We start from the raw sequence: 15,355 nt of genomic DNA on the forward strand, positions 1-15,355 counted from the left end.
AATTAGTACTTCAGTCCTGAATGCCTAAATCCCTCGAATGAGCTACACATCATCACTTGGGGCCTTCAAAAGCCATAAATCACCTCCAGTCTCGGTTATCATCTGTTTAACCAACATCCAGATCCTTAAAATTCAACCCTCCTTTCATAAAAAAGGACCTCCTCAAACTCTACCACTACCCCTACTTCTGTCTCGCTTACTCAGTACCCCCAAACCTTAAAAAATACCCTAAAACACGTCAACCTACGTCAAACCAACCCCACTACCACCAAACACCCACCCTTCCCATTTCTTCCCTTCCTACTTCGATCCCTCCCCATTGCCCTACCCAACTTTCCCCCTCCACCATCGACACATCCTCCAAATTTCAACCTCCCTGAAATGTGTCATTATGTAGCGAAAAATAGCATATGACGTAGGTGGACTCCCCTACAGCGCCCACATTCCAATGTGAGACACCGCCTTGCAACGACACCCCAATTAACATAGCTAACCCAATACTAAGGTAAAGTGGCAGCGGCAAATCCCAAAAAGCCTGAAAAGTCGGTTTTGTCCCACAGCAAACTTTATACCTTTTTGTCCCCAGATTGCTGTTTTCGCAGCCAGTGGTTGCAAAACCACCTACACCGCCACAACCAGAGAAGTACCGCCAACAACAACAAAAACAGAAAAAAGACAACTCCATAGCGTGTACCTGAACTGTTTAAACATAAATTCATCATAAAATACCGTCTTTTCTCTCATCTACACGTCTCCCCTGACCCCCTTCTTCCTCCTCTCACCATACATATCCTGTAGAACATACCATCTGGATACCCTCCAGCATCACCACCACCACTGCACCAGCAAACCTGCCGGACACAAGTATATAAAGCAGAGAATTCCCACTTTTTTTTCCACCATCAAGGTCTTTTTTACAACTTAACTTTTTGCTGTCTTTTCGTTACATCCCTGGCCAGCCTCAGCCCCATGGCCTTCCTACACAAACTGGCGTGCCTCGTTTCTTAACTGCCTACTCTGCTCCTCCAGGTATCTTGAACCCATGCTGTTCAGAGACCAGTTCATGCAAAACGCCAGGGACAACCGGCCGCCCGTGCCGGCTAAGGATACTCTGGATTCCCGCAGAGGCTCCTTTTCCTTTGAGGCCCACCCGCAGCCTCAGCAAGCTATGCCCTTCTCACCGTTGAATGACCTGGGCTCCAACTTGAATCCACACAATCCTTACTTTGCCCAGCCTCTGGGTCTGCTGGGGCCTTACGGGTACCGCTATTTCGAGAGTGGCAACAGTGTGAATAACTTTGGTGAGCAACACGAAATGGCTCGGTTTCCCAGTGGCCAGTTGAGCCCACATAACCCGTTCGACGAGGAGCTTAAGGACCCGTTTAGGTCTGCGCTGGAGTCTAACGTGGATGATGACGACGTGGGTGCTGGCCAGACTAGTGTGGATGAAAAATTCAAGAAAAATGACCGAGCCAGGAGGAAACTAGAGAGAAGGTTGCCTCGCTTCCACTACACCAAGCTTCCGTACTTTACAATGTTGGTGACGTTGATTCAGGTGATTGTGTTTATTGTTGAGTTGGTGAAAATGGCCCAGTTCACAGGCTCGGCGTTCCAGACCTCTCCATACTTTAACCCTATGTTGGGTCCTTCTACCTATTTGTTTATCCATATGGGTGCACGTTATGTCCCATGCATGCACAAGCTCGATGGAATCACTTCTGATCCATCTATCCAGTTTCCTTGTCCAAATTCTACTACTGTCGAGACAAATGTGTGCAACCTAGATGAGCTCTGTGGCTTGAGTGGGATTCCTCTAGATAGCAATGGCTACCATCCTGATCAATGGTACAGAGTGTTTATTCCGATCTTCCTTCACGCTGGTTTTCTCCATATTGGTTTCAACCTCCTTCTTCAATGCACTATGGGTGCATCTGTGGAGCGTGCAATTGGTTTGATAAAATACGCTATCATTTATATCGCCTCCGGTATCTCAGGCTTCCTTTTGGGTGCAAACTTTGCCCCTAACGGTATTGCCTCTACGGGTGCTTCAGGATCGCTCTTCGGTATCATTGCCACGAACTTCCTTCTTTTCATTTATTGTGGCCGTAAGAATACCAATCCTTATGGCACAAAACACTACAAACTATTCATCCTCATCATGGTGATCGAAGTCATAGGTGCCTTTGTTCTAGGGCTCCTTCCTGGAATGGACAACTTCAGTCATATTGGAGGCTTCTGTATGGGACTTCTTCTACTGATACTCCTCCTCCCAGACCCTTCCTTCGTTTACATCGATGGAATCTACACGTACTACGCCGACACTCCTTTGACGAAACTCTGGCTCAATCGCTGGAATCCAATGGACAAATACAGTGACAAGATCAAATGGAAGGTGCTCACTTGGGGTGCCGTTAGAGTGGTGTGTCTCGTTTTGGCCATTCTATATTTTTCCCTTTTATTCGTCAACCTCTACTCTGATGAAATGGAAGAGGGAAAGAAAACGTGCGCTTGGTGTAAGTACATCAACTGCATTCCGGTCAACGACTGGTGTGAACAAGGAGAGGTCAGTGTTGAAAACGTTGACAGCTCTGGAAACACCCGCCCGGCCACCACGTCAGCCCCCACCCCAACTGGTCAGTCCTACTCACTTATGACAATCACTTCTCCAGGCCAAACGGTTCCTGCCGAGATCCCCAATACACAGAAAAGAGACGTTGCCGAATCTGTTCCCACAAACATAGTCCAAAAAAGATTCCACGTCGAATTGCAAAATACATTCAACCCTACACCTCCAACGTTGGGCAACCAAGAACTACCTTTCAGGCCCAGCATATGGACAGACTTCACCCTTTTGGCCGTCATGGCGATGATTACGTTCCGGTATCTTCGCAGGCGTCCACGCAAAAGCTAACTTCTTCACGATCTTTATGACCCAATACACATCCCTAGACATGACAACACCTACTGATGCCGTTTGACCTGCTGTTTGCAAAAAACGTCGTACTGTCGCTTTTCGCTACTCGCTCCTCCCATATTGCAGCCAATGGCTGCGAAACAACTCTACTCATATGGATATGCATTTCAATGACAAAAAGCTCCCATCCAGACATACCTCCCCCTTCTCTTCCTCTGACCCAAAAGATTCTCTTCCTTCTCTCTTTCCTGTTTCCACTTGGCCACCTCTATTCATCACCACCAGACCTCTGGTAGTGCATGTGCGACTACTCCATACTGGTCTGGAAATTTTCTCACTCATCCAGAGACTCAGAACATCGCCTATTATGTTACGGTCTATCCTTGCTAAAAGGCTGGTTACGTCGATGAGACTGGCTTTTGGTATGCGTGGTGTCAGTCCTCAGATTATCACGAAGCAGAACGACTTCACGTTCGACCCTAAGACCAAAATTACTATCTTAGATGAAAAGAACTCGGCAGACTATAAGCCATTCGACGCAGAGCGTGACATGCCTGGCTTCAAAGTGGCCCAATGGAAACACAAGGTGGTGAGAAAGCAAGACCTAGAAGCTTCTTACACTCCCGAGCAGGTGGCTCAGGTTATGAGTGAAACATACCAAGAGCTTAAGGGCCAGAGCCCGAGCGACTTTGAGTCCACCAACTTGCACGACCTTCCTTTCAGATTCGAATACTGCAAGCTTTTGCAGCAGAAGTTGGGCTTTGATATTTCAGATTATGCTATTAGCAGATCCCACACATTGGAAGAGTTATTGGGAGAGGTCAAGAACATGGTTACCCAGAGATGGTCCAGCGAGAGAAACCCTAACGCCATTGTGTTGCGTTCTGAGGACTTTGCCGGTACTCCTAACGTGTACTTGAACAAGGAGCTTCTGGAGGCAGAACAGAAGAAGCTCTTTGAGGAGAAGTTGGCTGAGGTCCAGAAGCTTTAAAGATAAGCATCTTGTAAATAAATAGCATTCAATATTAAGATGATAACGGATATATATTTTCTTATGAGCCCACACGAGGTCTCTATTTCTTTGTCACGTAGAACACAGCGGCTATGGCGGTGGCTGCAGCAAGCACACCAGGAATAAGCGTTTGGTTAGAAACACCGGGTATCAAGTCGCCAGTCAGGACAGCCTTGAGAGGCTTCACCTTGCCTACAGGGGCCTCGTCGTGTGGGTGGTGAAGGTAGATATCTGCCTTGGTGATATTGAACTTCTCGTGGACCTCCACACAATCTCTCAAGTCATGGTCAGAGGTGATAGAAACGATGTCACCTTCGTCGTCGACGTAGCTTATAGCGTAGTTTTCACCGTCAGCGAGGTTCATAGCTTCGAGGTCTTTCTTATGGATCTTAGAATCGATCACATCCTTCAACTCCTGAAGACTTTGTTCTGGACGAACAGTCACACGGTGAACACGGCTCTGAAGAGCTGGGGAACGAAACTTGAACACGAAGAGTCCTTCTCTTGCAGCGACGGACGCCGTTTTGCTCATCTGCTTGGATGAAGTCTCCTCAACAGCTGAAATCGAGTCAGAGGGGTTGACGTCGATATTGAACGATTGGAACTCTGAAGGAGTGACATCTGGAGCACTCACAGCAGAGTCTGAATGAATAGACTCCGAGTCGTTGTTGTCAAGGGATGTCCAGAACTTGTTCCATGCTGGTCCTTCCGATGCACCGGTCTCCTCCTTCTCCAGGTTCTCAATCCGCTTGATCTGGTTAAGCGTAGCATACGTAAGCCTCAAAACGTCCACAATACCAACAATTTCATTCTCGTCATCCACAATAGGCAAGTTCAAGTAGTGACCCTCGAACATCTGTCTCAAAGCTTGTTGGATGGAGAGCTTCGAATTGGCAAAGTCTGGTTGAGGCGTCATCACACGAACGACAGAGCACTTCTTTGGGTCAAGACCAGCGGCAATGACACGCAAAACCACATCCTTGGATGTGAAGATACCGCTCACAGTATCGTTAGTATCCTTGACAAGCACAGCAGTGGTTCTATTCTCCCTCATCAATATCGTTGCTTCATACACGGACAGCTTCACCGTGGTGTAAACAGTATGCGTAGAGTGGTCCAACACCAGCTCCAACGTAGGACCGTCCATCTTCTGCTTGAGATCTTGGAAATACTCAAAGACCTGGCGAGGCTGGTCGCCCATACCACCCATTTCGGTATTCACCGAGTCCAAGGCATCATAAAGCTGTTTAGAAGAAGCATGCAATCTCTCGAGCTTCTCCATCTGCTGAGCGTACGATTTGGTGATATCCAACACACCCACAATATGGTTCTCATCATCCAAAACAGGCAAGTGTCTGAACCCCTTCTCCACCATAAGCGTAAGCGCATCCAGAGCTGGCGAGCTGGCTTGCGTGCAAATAGGATCACGGGTCATAATCTGTTCAATTGGCGTGTTGTTGGCGTTCAAGCCCTGGCCCACAATCCTAAAGGCCAAGTCCTTGGCCGTAAAGATACCAATGAGACCTCCCACGTCGTCCACAACAAGAATACAGTTTTCTCTCTTGGCCAGCATAAGCTGAGCAGCTTCGTACACCGTAATAGAAGCCTTACAGACAATTGGATCCGAAGGCATTAAGCTCCAAACGGTTCCTGGAGCACCCTTTTTCAGGCGGTTGACTCTGGAGCCCAGGCCTCTTTTCTTGGAAAGCTCGTGTTCAATTTTCCTTCTAATAGCATCATCCTTCTTGGACTGCCTTTTCCTCGAGTCCGACTGGCCAGAACGACGGAATGACATGGCTAGTTGTAGTTGGTTGTGTTGATGTAGGAGTGTGTGAAGCGCAGATTTCCCGATTCGGGGTAAACATTACAGTGCCAGGCAGTACTTGGGCATCATCAGCGTAGTGAAAAATAAATTGATTTTTAGAGAAGTTGGAGGTAGAGGGAGGCTGTTTTTGGTGATTTTTATTGTGTTCAATTTTGAATTCTGATTTGTGAAAAATGCATTTTGGCATGAAAAGTAGCTGGGTATGGATGTGGGTAGGCATAGTAAAGGCAGTGAAGGTGAAGTGTCAATTGAGGCTGGTTGAGGTCTAAAGTGGGGTTTTTTAGGAAGATTGTTAACGCAAGTTTATGAATCATTTACTTCTGGGATTTTAAAAGGGGTATATGATTTTTGGTGGTGCCTTGTAGATTCACATATTACAGGTGATTGGAGTAATACGCGTATTTTCATGAATTATGGATGGGGATTCAAGAAGAAGGTGAACCACGGAATTTGCTAAAAGCTAAAGAAATTGGAATTGTCACAGAAGCAGTTTCCTCTAGCTAGAACATTGAAAAAAGCACTCAAGCACGGAACAGACTTGTGCTTTGTGCTGGAGATAGACGAATTTCACTTGTAGACTATGGTAAACGTCTGGTGGATGATCTAATGAACGAAACCCTAAACACCCCTTTGTCATTCGAGGCCATCATAGCTTGAATGATAAAGATTAATATACTGAAATATTTAGTCAATTTATCTCGGGTTTCTCGGTAGGCAGACCCTGCTGCCTCTCAGAGTACCCTTCCCAAGTCATTGATCTACACCTACTACCAGAATACCCACCACAAAAAAGCCAACCAACACTAAATCTTACGTTCAAAATAATCTTCTTGAAGACTCAATTATTGAATTACCTTTTTAGTGCCCATCTATTAAAACGCCAGCACTCTCTGCCATCGATGTAAGGGGACTGTTCCAGGTTTTGCAGCCATGGGTGCAGGCAACGGCCTAGGCTGGGTATATAAAGAGACGATTTTCCCCCTTAATTTCACCTCTGTAATCCCCTTTTTTAGAAAAAAATGATAGATCTTACATTTTTGCAGAAGATTGCAGACTTGGTCCGCATCATTCCCTTTGCATGGATCGTGCTTGACTTCATCAAGGATATCCTTATCTCGATAATCACTACTGGCCCAGCACCAAAACACGTTGGTTTCATTATGGATGGCAACAGAAGATTTGCCAAAAAGAAGGCGTTGCCATTGAAAGATGGCCATACTGCTGGCGCCATGTCTCTTATTTCTGTATGACCCACCTTCAAGTCCCAGTGACTAGATACACATACTAATCTTAGGTTTTGGAGACATGCTACCGGATCGGTGTCTCTGATATTACCGTGTATGCCTTTTCTATTGAGAACTTTAATCGTTCCAAGGAGGAGGTTGATACGCTCATGGCTTTGCTTAGAGATAAGCTCAAGTACTTGTCTCTCTACGATGACTCCTACGCACGCGTTAATCAGGTTAGAGTTCGTATTATTGGTAATCGTTCTATGATTCCTGCTGACATCTTGGAGGATTTGCAGAAGGTTGAGGAGATCACTAACGTGGAACTGTCCAAGCGCACGTTGAACGTATGCTTTCCTTACACTTCTCGTGACGATATCGTTCGTTCTATCCAAGAGGTATGCGAGAATGGGACGCCAAAGAGCGACATTGACGTACCGGAGTTGTATAAGAATATGTACATGGGGCCAGACTCGCCACAGCTTGACTTGCTTATCAGAACTTCAGGCCACACTCGTTTGAGTGACTTCATGTTATGGCAATGCACCCACAACTGCAAGATCGAGTTCGTGTCCACCTTGTGGCCCGACTTTAAGTTTATCGCCTTGTACAGCATCTTGTTGAAGTGGTCTTATTACCAGCAGAAGGAAATCAAGAGCCAGCGTAATGCAAGACCTCCGCCACCAGAAAAAGTGGTGGACATCACTGCTCTTCCACCACCACCTCCATTTGCTTCAGTTACAGGTAATTGAGCTCTGCTCAGTCCTTCGATGCTTATGGTTTCGTTTCCATATATCGAATACACGGCTTATTCTAGTTTAATCGTTTGGATGACCTTCTTCACTTCCTTCTTACTCCGTTCCCTTACTCTGGCATCTTCAATCTTGTTCAAGTATCCCAAGTAAACCACAACTTCGGCTACTAGAATAAGAATACCGGCGAACAAGCATAGTAAGACACGGTAACTATCTTTCATTCTGACAGAGCTGCTTGTCCAGTACCACACCGCGTACACAACACTGACAACACTGATAAATATATTGAAGATCGTGGTGATATGGCTTCTGACCTCCTTATGGGCTCTTGCTGGGTTCCAGTCATCGTCCACCTTCTGTTCATAAAGCTTGAATGGATCACGCTGGCTCTTCTGGACAAGACGCTGGTAATCATCTTCTCTAGCTTGAAGTCGAAGCTTCTCCATGGATGCTAGGAACTCCTTTGACTTTGGAATTTCTTCATTCTTTGTGTTTTTATTTGGAATAACCAACTTCGTGGTCTTAAGAAGTTCTAAAAGCGACAGACATGGCTTCGTCTGGCGGTAAAAGGAAACCAAGTCCAGGTGATCTATGCTTTCCTGAGATAGAAACTTCTTCTTTTTATCTTTATCCAAGCTTGATTGTTCGATCAATGCCTGTAACTTCTTGGTTAGTAGGAACTTCGTCATCTAAAGAGGTGTGGAGATGGTCTCTGAAATTCCGTGCGACTCACTTATCAGCAGTTTGACTCATTTGCAACATTCTGCTTTTTCCATTGAATTTCCTTAGAGTATTAAAAATGCCCACTGCTACGTCTACAGTGGTTGGAGCTTTGGCCTGCCAGAGAGACTCTTTTCTTAAAGCCTTTGAAACTAGGGTTGTTTCATGCAAAGAGTATGAGCCAATCTTGTCTGCGAGAGATAAGCAGAATAAGGGAAAGAAGAGCGCTGAAGACAAGCTCGAGAAAGGATTGTTTTCAGTGGAACTTGAAGATACTATCTTGTTTCCCGAAGGAGGTGGTCAACCTTTTGACACTGGAAAGTTCATTCTTCCTGACCTGAAGGAAGTAGAGGTTCTTAAAGTGTTAAGGCAAGAGCTCTCAGCGGTCCATGTGGTGCCAGAAAAGGTTGAACCAGGAACTGTGGTGAACTTAAAAGTTGACTGGGAGAGACGTCTCGACATCATGCAACAGCATACTGGACAGCATTTGGTATCTGCTGTGTTTGACTCATTCGATTTGGAAACTGTTGGCTGGTCAATGGGAGACTCGATCAACTACATAGAGTTGCCAAAGAAGGTTGATGAGAGTATTATTGCTGAGGCGTCGAGAATTATCAACCAGAGGATCGTTGAAAACTTGCCAATCAGTGTTTCTACCCCAGATGAGCATGGCCATGAGATTGACGTTTCTCACATTCCAGAGGACTACGATAAGTCCAAGGGTGTTGTTAGGGTTATTTCTATTGGTGATATGGACACTAATCCGTGCTGTGGTACTCACTTGAAGTCTACTGGCCAAGTCCAGGCTGTCGCTTTATTGCATCAAACCAACATCAGAGGAGGAAACTCTCGTTTGCATTTTACTTGTGGTTCCAGGGTCGGTAAACTCTTAGAGAAGAACTACTTGATGTTGAAGGATGTTTCGGGAAGCCAATTGTCGTGTCAGGTCGAGGAAATCGGCACTAAAGTCACTGAACTCAACTTGAATTACAGGAAGACTCAATCTAGAGAGACTGGTTTACTCAAGGAGTTGGCCAATCTCAAAGCAACTGCTGTCTTTGAAAAGTTCAAGAAAGATAAAGTTGCTTATATCTACAGAGCTGACAATTCGCCAGAGTATTTGACGGCGTGCCAAAAGGAGCTCCTTACACTCATCAACTCCAACAAGGACAGTGGAGTGAATGTGTCTGACAACAACACTGTGGTATTTATTAATGGAGACTACAAGTCTGGAACTGGCGGAATGGTCAAGATCATGGGCCCCAAGGCAGAAGAGCTTCTGAAGGAGATCAAAAACCTCGTCAAAAACATCAAAGGAGGCGGCAAAGGCGCCAGTTTCCAAGGCAAAATCACCAAGTACGAGAAAGGTGAGATAGAAAACGTATTAGAATACTTAGAGCAGCAAGACTAGTAACCGATGTCTTAAAATATATACAAGATTAACGCTTGACCCAGGTAGGGGACTTTCTAGCCTTGACCTTACCAGGCTTCTTTCTCTCAACTATTCTGTTGTCTCTGGTCACCAAGCCAGCCTTTCTTAACCTTGGCTTGAGCAATGGGTTGAACACGAGCAATGCCTTTGCAATGCCGTACATGCTAGCTTCAGCCTGACCGCTAACACCTCCTCCGCTACACGTAATGAAGACGTTGTATTGGGCTTCTTGAGCCACCACCTGGAAGGGGTATACTAGCTTGCCAGTGTCGATAGTTCTGGTGAAGTACTCAGTCAGCTTCTTACCATTGACCAAGATCAAACCTTCACCTCTGACCATGCTGATGTTTGCCACGGCATCTTTTCTCTTACCCACCGTGTTGGCTCTACCAAACTCATCCAAAGTTCTCACGAACCTCTGGGCAACCACCTTATCGGTACTGGTCTTTCTGCTGAACTCATCCAATGTCTGGATCACATCTTGAGGCATGAGCTCAGTTTCTATAACTCTGAGCTTGTTCAACGCCTGTGTAAACTCTCTGTAGTGAACAGCTCTAATCCTCGTACCGGACTGGGCTCTTTCTTGGTATTCTGAAAAAGAAATGAATAAACTCTCCTTGGCTTCCTTCTCGCTAAGAACACGAGTGGGAAGTCTATGATGCTTACGCAAAAGTGCGTTTAACCTGCTCATCACATCGTCATGGTATGGGTTACCACCGTAGTATGTTTTAAAGAGAGGCACAACTCTGGTTCTTTCGAGTTCTGGGTTGCTCAAGTTGGTATATGGTAAGCTTCTTCTGACTGGAGGAGGTCTGCCTCCGACCCTCTGGGGAACGAGTGGTCTGTTGAGATTTTCCTGGAGTCTTAATGCTGTATTACTGAATGGTCTCAGGAAGGAACGAAGTCCCTGGACACAGCTGCTGGGTCTTAGCAACGACATGGCTGGGGCAGGTTGGTAACTTAGTCGTTGTAGGTGAGGCTATAGAAGTTTTTTTCAGGGTGTGCGGTGCACATAAGACGGTTAAAAAGAGGGATTGAAGGTATAAGGAAGAGAAACCAAAGAAGAAGAGAATGGGATATGTTTGGAAAAAAGAAAAAGAGTAGACTTTAAATACAATTTCCCAAAGATAATGCTCACTGTATGCTTTTTTTATACTGCTGTCAAAAACGTCATGAATATGATGTATCTTCTGTAATGGCTGCGAAATCAATACATAGTACTACTGCGTCTCTTGTGCTTTCCTTGATTAGGTTATATAATACAGGACCAACGGTGTTGGGCTTTGCAACTATGGTACATCAGCATCACAGGTCATGCAAAAGAGACTTGATGCTGTTCTTGCGTGGAGCAGATGGCTCCGGCTTGCTCTGACTAGTTTCAGGAGGCCTGACTGGCGACGAGGATGCATTAAGCAACGAGGCAAGGTTTCCAGGCCTTGGGGCGGGCGCCGGCGCCGGCGCTGGGGCACTCGTAGCAGGCTGAGGATTGTATGGTTGTGGTGGAGGTCCGGAAGGTGGAGGCAGAGCTGCGGAATCGGCATTGAGAAGACTCATGATGGATGGTTTGACTCCTCCATGTTTGGCTGGTTGCAGCACTGGAGCTGGAAGAACTGGAGCTGTGTGATGAACAGGCTGTTGTGAGGCAGCCGAAGGAGCAGATGAAACACCTGGAAAATGTGGAGGCTGGGAAGCTGGTTCATACATGACTGGAGGAGGACCGGAAAGCAAGGAGCCCACAGATGCTCTCTTTGGCGGAACTGCTGGGAAAGGATGCTGGAAAGTACCAACTGGCACATCCGAGAACTTTGGAGCATGGGTTTCATAAGTTCCATTGTATTGCTCGTCTGGTCTGCGTCCGTACTCTTCAGGTCTTCTCTGGGGCCTGACAACAATGGTAGCGTCAACGTTGGAGATATGAGAATGTGGGTCCCCAACACCCTGGCCGAGTCTTCCGTCCGCATCCAAGACGATCTGCTGCCATCCGTTCTTTTCGGCGTTTCTTTGGTAATAGTTTCTCACCATGGTAGCAGTCTTTGTATTGAGCTTTTGGGCAATGAGCGACCACTTGGAGCCAAAGGAAGCAAGCATGCGTGGGAAATCGTTGACTTCAGTGATACTCCAGTAGCTGGTAATCGCCTTACGCTTGTCGTCAGATAAACTTCCATTTGCCAGGCGATCAGCCGATGGACTCGACAATCCAGGAGGAAGTTGAGAGGACCCATCAGTAGACATTTGACCATGGACGTCAGGCTGCGAAGAGTCAGTGCTTGGGAGGTGTACTTCCTCCTCCCTCCGTCTTCTTGTCTTCTTCTTTGGTGGGGCTTCAATCCCTTCTTCTGTTGTTGTCCGCTCGGCGTAATCAACGGCCTCAACTCCACGCTTGCGTCTGACCTCCTCAGCCAATTCGAGCGTTGGACCACCGATATCTGGAGTCAATCCTGACTCGGTATCTCTACCGCTATCAGTAGCTTCCACAGGAGCAGTATCGGTTGCAGTAGATGAGGACGCTTCTTGTTCCTTGAGTTTGGCCTTTCTTCTAGAAGGCTTTCTTGCGGAGCGCTTTTTGAACTGAGATACCAAGTACTTGTAATTAACGGCTTTCTTTGTCATATAATAATGCACCACGCATTCTTCAGCAGTTCTTAATCCACCAATAATTCTAGAAATCTCACCAAAGCGTTTAGGAGCACGACAGAATGCTTCACAGAATGCATCGTGTTCCTTTTCAGTGAAATTATCCATGAAGTCAGTTTTAACACGACTGGCCCACGTTTCTTTATCATGCACGATATTATTCGAATCCATGAAGATGAAGCTCTGACGTTCGATAGGATCGAGAATAAGATCAGGGATAGTGGCAGACACACGCTGAGCTTTACTCAATGGGTCTTCATTTTGCTCATTCTCCAAGCTCTTCAAAATTTCCTGGAATTCAGCTTCTGTAGTTACCAAGTCTCCGTGACGACGACCACGTCTACCTGGTTGTGGTTGAGGTTCTGTTGGAGATTGGGCGTCTGGAACTGTGTCGTTGTTCTTTGGGCGGATATCAATGGATTCGAGCTCCTTCCTAAAATCGTCGTCTGGAGGATGGATGATTTTGAGCTGCTCTTCAAGTTTCTTGCGTCTCTTATCATTCTCCTTCTCCAAGGTATTATACCTGATCCACAAAGCAAGACGCTTCTTTTTCACATCACGGTCCCGGCGATTGAAGATGTCCTTGATGCGTTGGAACTTTGAGGCAAATTGTGCTAAATTTTGCTCAAAGAAAGGATAGTCTTGAAGATTGGTCAATGGCTTCGCTAAAGTGAATCGGAGGAAACTTTCATCATGGTTTTGTTCTTTGGCGACAGCAAATTCAATCTTCAACGTTTGTAGCTTTGTATCGAGTTCTGTAAGTGGGGCAAAGCAGCCTTCTGGATAATCTATGGTATCGAGCTCTTCGGATGAAACCTTGACCAGCTTTAAGCTTTCGATGGACCTAATTGTTGATGGATCCACAGCCGGCTTTTCTTCAAGAGCAGGCTTTGGGTGGACATAACCGACGTTGGCAGGAATGGCTTCATCTTTGATCTTCACGTCATTAGCTTCTGGTTCAGCTGAAGCAATTTTATCCCTAGGCAGATAATCCTCGTCTTGAGTCTCAGGACGTTGGGTTTCAACCTGCGAACCTGTTGGATGCTCATTGCGCTCGTTCGCTTCGATGGTCTTCAAATCGTGAACAACTGATTCGGAAATCTTCTTTGCTTCCAACTCGGCATCTTTCTCGATCTCATCTGTAGTCTTCGATTCCGTCTCTTTATCGCTATCTTCCTCATGAGTTTTCGTGGTCACATCCCCTACATCTTCTTCATCATCTTGTTCTTCGTCTTCATCTTCATCATCTTCGGGGTATCTCTCATCAGGTTCTCTCAGGTCTTCGCGGCGGTACCTTGATCTTTCACCATAGTCAGAGCCGTCCTCCTCGACATCATTGTAATCATCGACGCTGCCATTGTAGTCAGATTTGGCATCATCAAAATCGTTACGGCGTTCTGAATAACGGTCAGTATAGCGCTCTTGGTATCTAGATCCACTGCTTGAATATGCTGGACTCCTAGAAGGGTAATATGAATCGCTTCTCTTCCCGCTTAAGCTGTTCGTAAGGCCGGCACTTCTCTTTTCCTTGTTGTTGTATGGCCTAGAGCCACTTAGGGAAGAGCGCGATTTATCTCTAGGACCGTAGGACAGTTTCCATCTACCTCCATACGAATCATCATTGTCATAGTCATACCTCTCTCTCTTATAGTCCGGGCCAGAATTAGATAGACTTCCGCTGCCTTGGCCAGCGCTACGGCCGGCGACAGGAATGTTGTTGGAATTAAAGCGGGAGGAGCCATAGGCTCTGCCGGAAGGCCCGGATGCTGATAGGGATGTTTTCGGTCTGTCGGAACGCCACAGGTCTCGACCCGACTCTCTCGGTATATTGGAGTTGTTGATCATATCTCTGGAAGTGGAATCTTTATAGTCCCAAACCTCACGGTGTTCACGGGAGTCTCTGATATCTCTAGAGTCTCTAGGATCTCTTTCACGGAAGTCTCTTCCTGAAGAGGAGTATCCGTAGTATTCACTGTTAGGGTCTCGTTTACTAGCATTGTAAGAGCCATAGGCGCCACCGCTACTCCTATCCGAGTAGTATTTGGAGTTGTAGCCATAACTAGGTTTCGAACCGCTGTATCTAGAGTCTTTTCCATATAGACTCAGCCTAGCACCACCGTACAGTGGGCCACTGTTAGATAGACTGGAGCCTCTGTATCGTGATCTGCCATAGTCATTTGCAGGGGGTTTATCGCTTCTGGGAGGGTAGGAGCCTTGAGAAGGCGAGTTATCTAGACCGGGAGGAGAATTTGTAGATTTGAAGTCTCGTCTCGTAGACCCACTATAGAAATTCTTTCTTCGTTTTCCGTAGTCATCACTACCGCTCCCGTACCGCACGTCCCTATCACGATCTCGGCCAATGGGAGGGCCTCCTCTGGAACCCGAGGACATGGTTGTTTAAACGTAGCTTGATGGTATCTTTGTTAATGGGACGGCTTGCTTGTAGAGAATACTCGTTGTGTTTGGTGCTCCCTAGTGGCGGATGGTGGTGGGAGATATACAAGTTAGTGTATGTGCTGGAGGAATCTCGAATCTAGAAGACTGAGTAACTTTCGTAGACTGGAAAGGGGCAAGTATAAGTGTAGGGGGTGTTTGAAGAGGTTTTTTTAGTTGACTACATTTTAGCATGAGTTGGACACCCGTACACCGTGATACTTGGAGCTACAACTGCTGGCTGATCACGTGAACTTACACAAGATTTCGATTTCCGAAGCCAATTTACGTGTTACCGGGTTGTAAAAAAGGGAGGAATGAGAGGAATGGTGATGGTTTCAGGTTAAGTGACTTATAGTGTTGTTTGGGCTTTTTGGCGTGACTTTGATCGTACATGTCAGAAT

At 46.3% G+C, this 15,355-nt stretch overlaps 7 protein-coding genes across 7 annotated transcripts; 3 read left to right on the plus strand and 4 right to left on the minus strand. All coding sequences in view use genetic code 12, as the record gives it.

The window, feature by feature from the left end:
* Positions 1 to 1,042: 1,042 nt before the first annotated feature.
* Positions 1,043 to 3,905, plus strand: RBD1 (Rbd1p; the record flags this gene model as incomplete). Its single annotated transcript, XM_025488247.1, has 2 exons — positions 1,043 to 2,880; positions 3,263 to 3,905. The coding sequence occupies 2 exons, from the start codon at positions 1,043 to 1,045 to the stop codon at positions 3,903 to 3,905; spliced, it is 2,481 nt and encodes an 826-aa protein (XP_025342909.1).
* Positions 3,906 to 3,987: 82 nt separating this feature from the next.
* CXQ85_004635 (uncharacterized protein) lies at positions 3,988 to 5,721 on the minus strand (the record flags this gene model as incomplete). Its single annotated transcript, XM_025488248.1, has 1 exon — positions 3,988 to 5,721. One exon carries the CDS (start codon positions 5,719 to 5,721, stop codon positions 3,988 to 3,990), a length of 1,734 nt encoding a protein of 577 aa, XP_025342910.1.
* Positions 5,722 to 6,770: 1,049 nt separating this feature from the next.
* SRT1 (ditrans,polycis-polyprenyl diphosphate synthase) lies at positions 6,771 to 7,729 on the plus strand (the record flags this gene model as incomplete). Its single annotated transcript, XM_025488249.1, has 2 exons — positions 6,771 to 6,995; positions 7,046 to 7,729. 2 exons carry the CDS (start codon positions 6,771 to 6,773, stop codon positions 7,727 to 7,729), a joined length of 909 nt encoding a protein of 302 aa, XP_025342911.1.
* Positions 7,730 to 7,785: 56 nt separating this feature from the next.
* Positions 7,786 to 8,421, minus strand: VPH2 (Vph2p; the record flags this gene model as incomplete). The annotated part of the gene is made up of 1 exon (XM_025488250.1): positions 7,786 to 8,421. One exon carries the CDS (start codon positions 8,419 to 8,421, stop codon positions 7,786 to 7,788), a length of 636 nt encoding a protein of 211 aa, XP_025342912.1.
* A 110-nt stretch (positions 8,422 to 8,531) lies between these two features.
* Positions 8,532 to 9,863, plus strand: CXQ85_004638 (putative alanine--tRNA ligase; the record flags this gene model as incomplete). The annotated part of the gene is made up of 1 exon (XM_025488251.1): positions 8,532 to 9,863. The coding sequence occupies one exon, from the start codon at positions 8,532 to 8,534 to the stop codon at positions 9,861 to 9,863; it is 1,332 nt and encodes a 443-aa protein (XP_025342913.1).
* A 28-nt stretch (positions 9,864 to 9,891) lies between these two features.
* Positions 9,892 to 10,824, minus strand: MRPS9 (mitochondrial 37S ribosomal protein uS9m; the record flags this gene model as incomplete). Its single annotated transcript, XM_025488252.1, has 1 exon — positions 9,892 to 10,824. One exon carries the CDS (start codon positions 10,822 to 10,824, stop codon positions 9,892 to 9,894), a length of 933 nt encoding a protein of 310 aa, XP_025342914.1.
* Positions 10,825 to 11,189: 365 nt separating this feature from the next.
* On the minus strand, positions 11,190 to 14,909 carry SNT1 (Snt1p; the record flags this gene model as incomplete). The annotated part of the gene is made up of 1 exon (XM_025488253.1): positions 11,190 to 14,909. One exon carries the CDS (start codon positions 14,907 to 14,909, stop codon positions 11,190 to 11,192), a length of 3,720 nt encoding a protein of 1,239 aa, XP_025342915.1.
* Positions 14,910 to 15,355: the final 446 nt, after the last annotated feature.

This window comes from Candidozyma haemuli, assembly GCF_002926055.2.
Source record: "Candidozyma haemuli strain B11899 chromosome Unknown H_2014730914, whole genome shotgun sequence".
Taxonomy (NCBI): domain Eukaryota; kingdom Fungi; phylum Ascomycota; class Pichiomycetes; order Serinales; family Metschnikowiaceae; genus Candidozyma; species Candidozyma haemuli.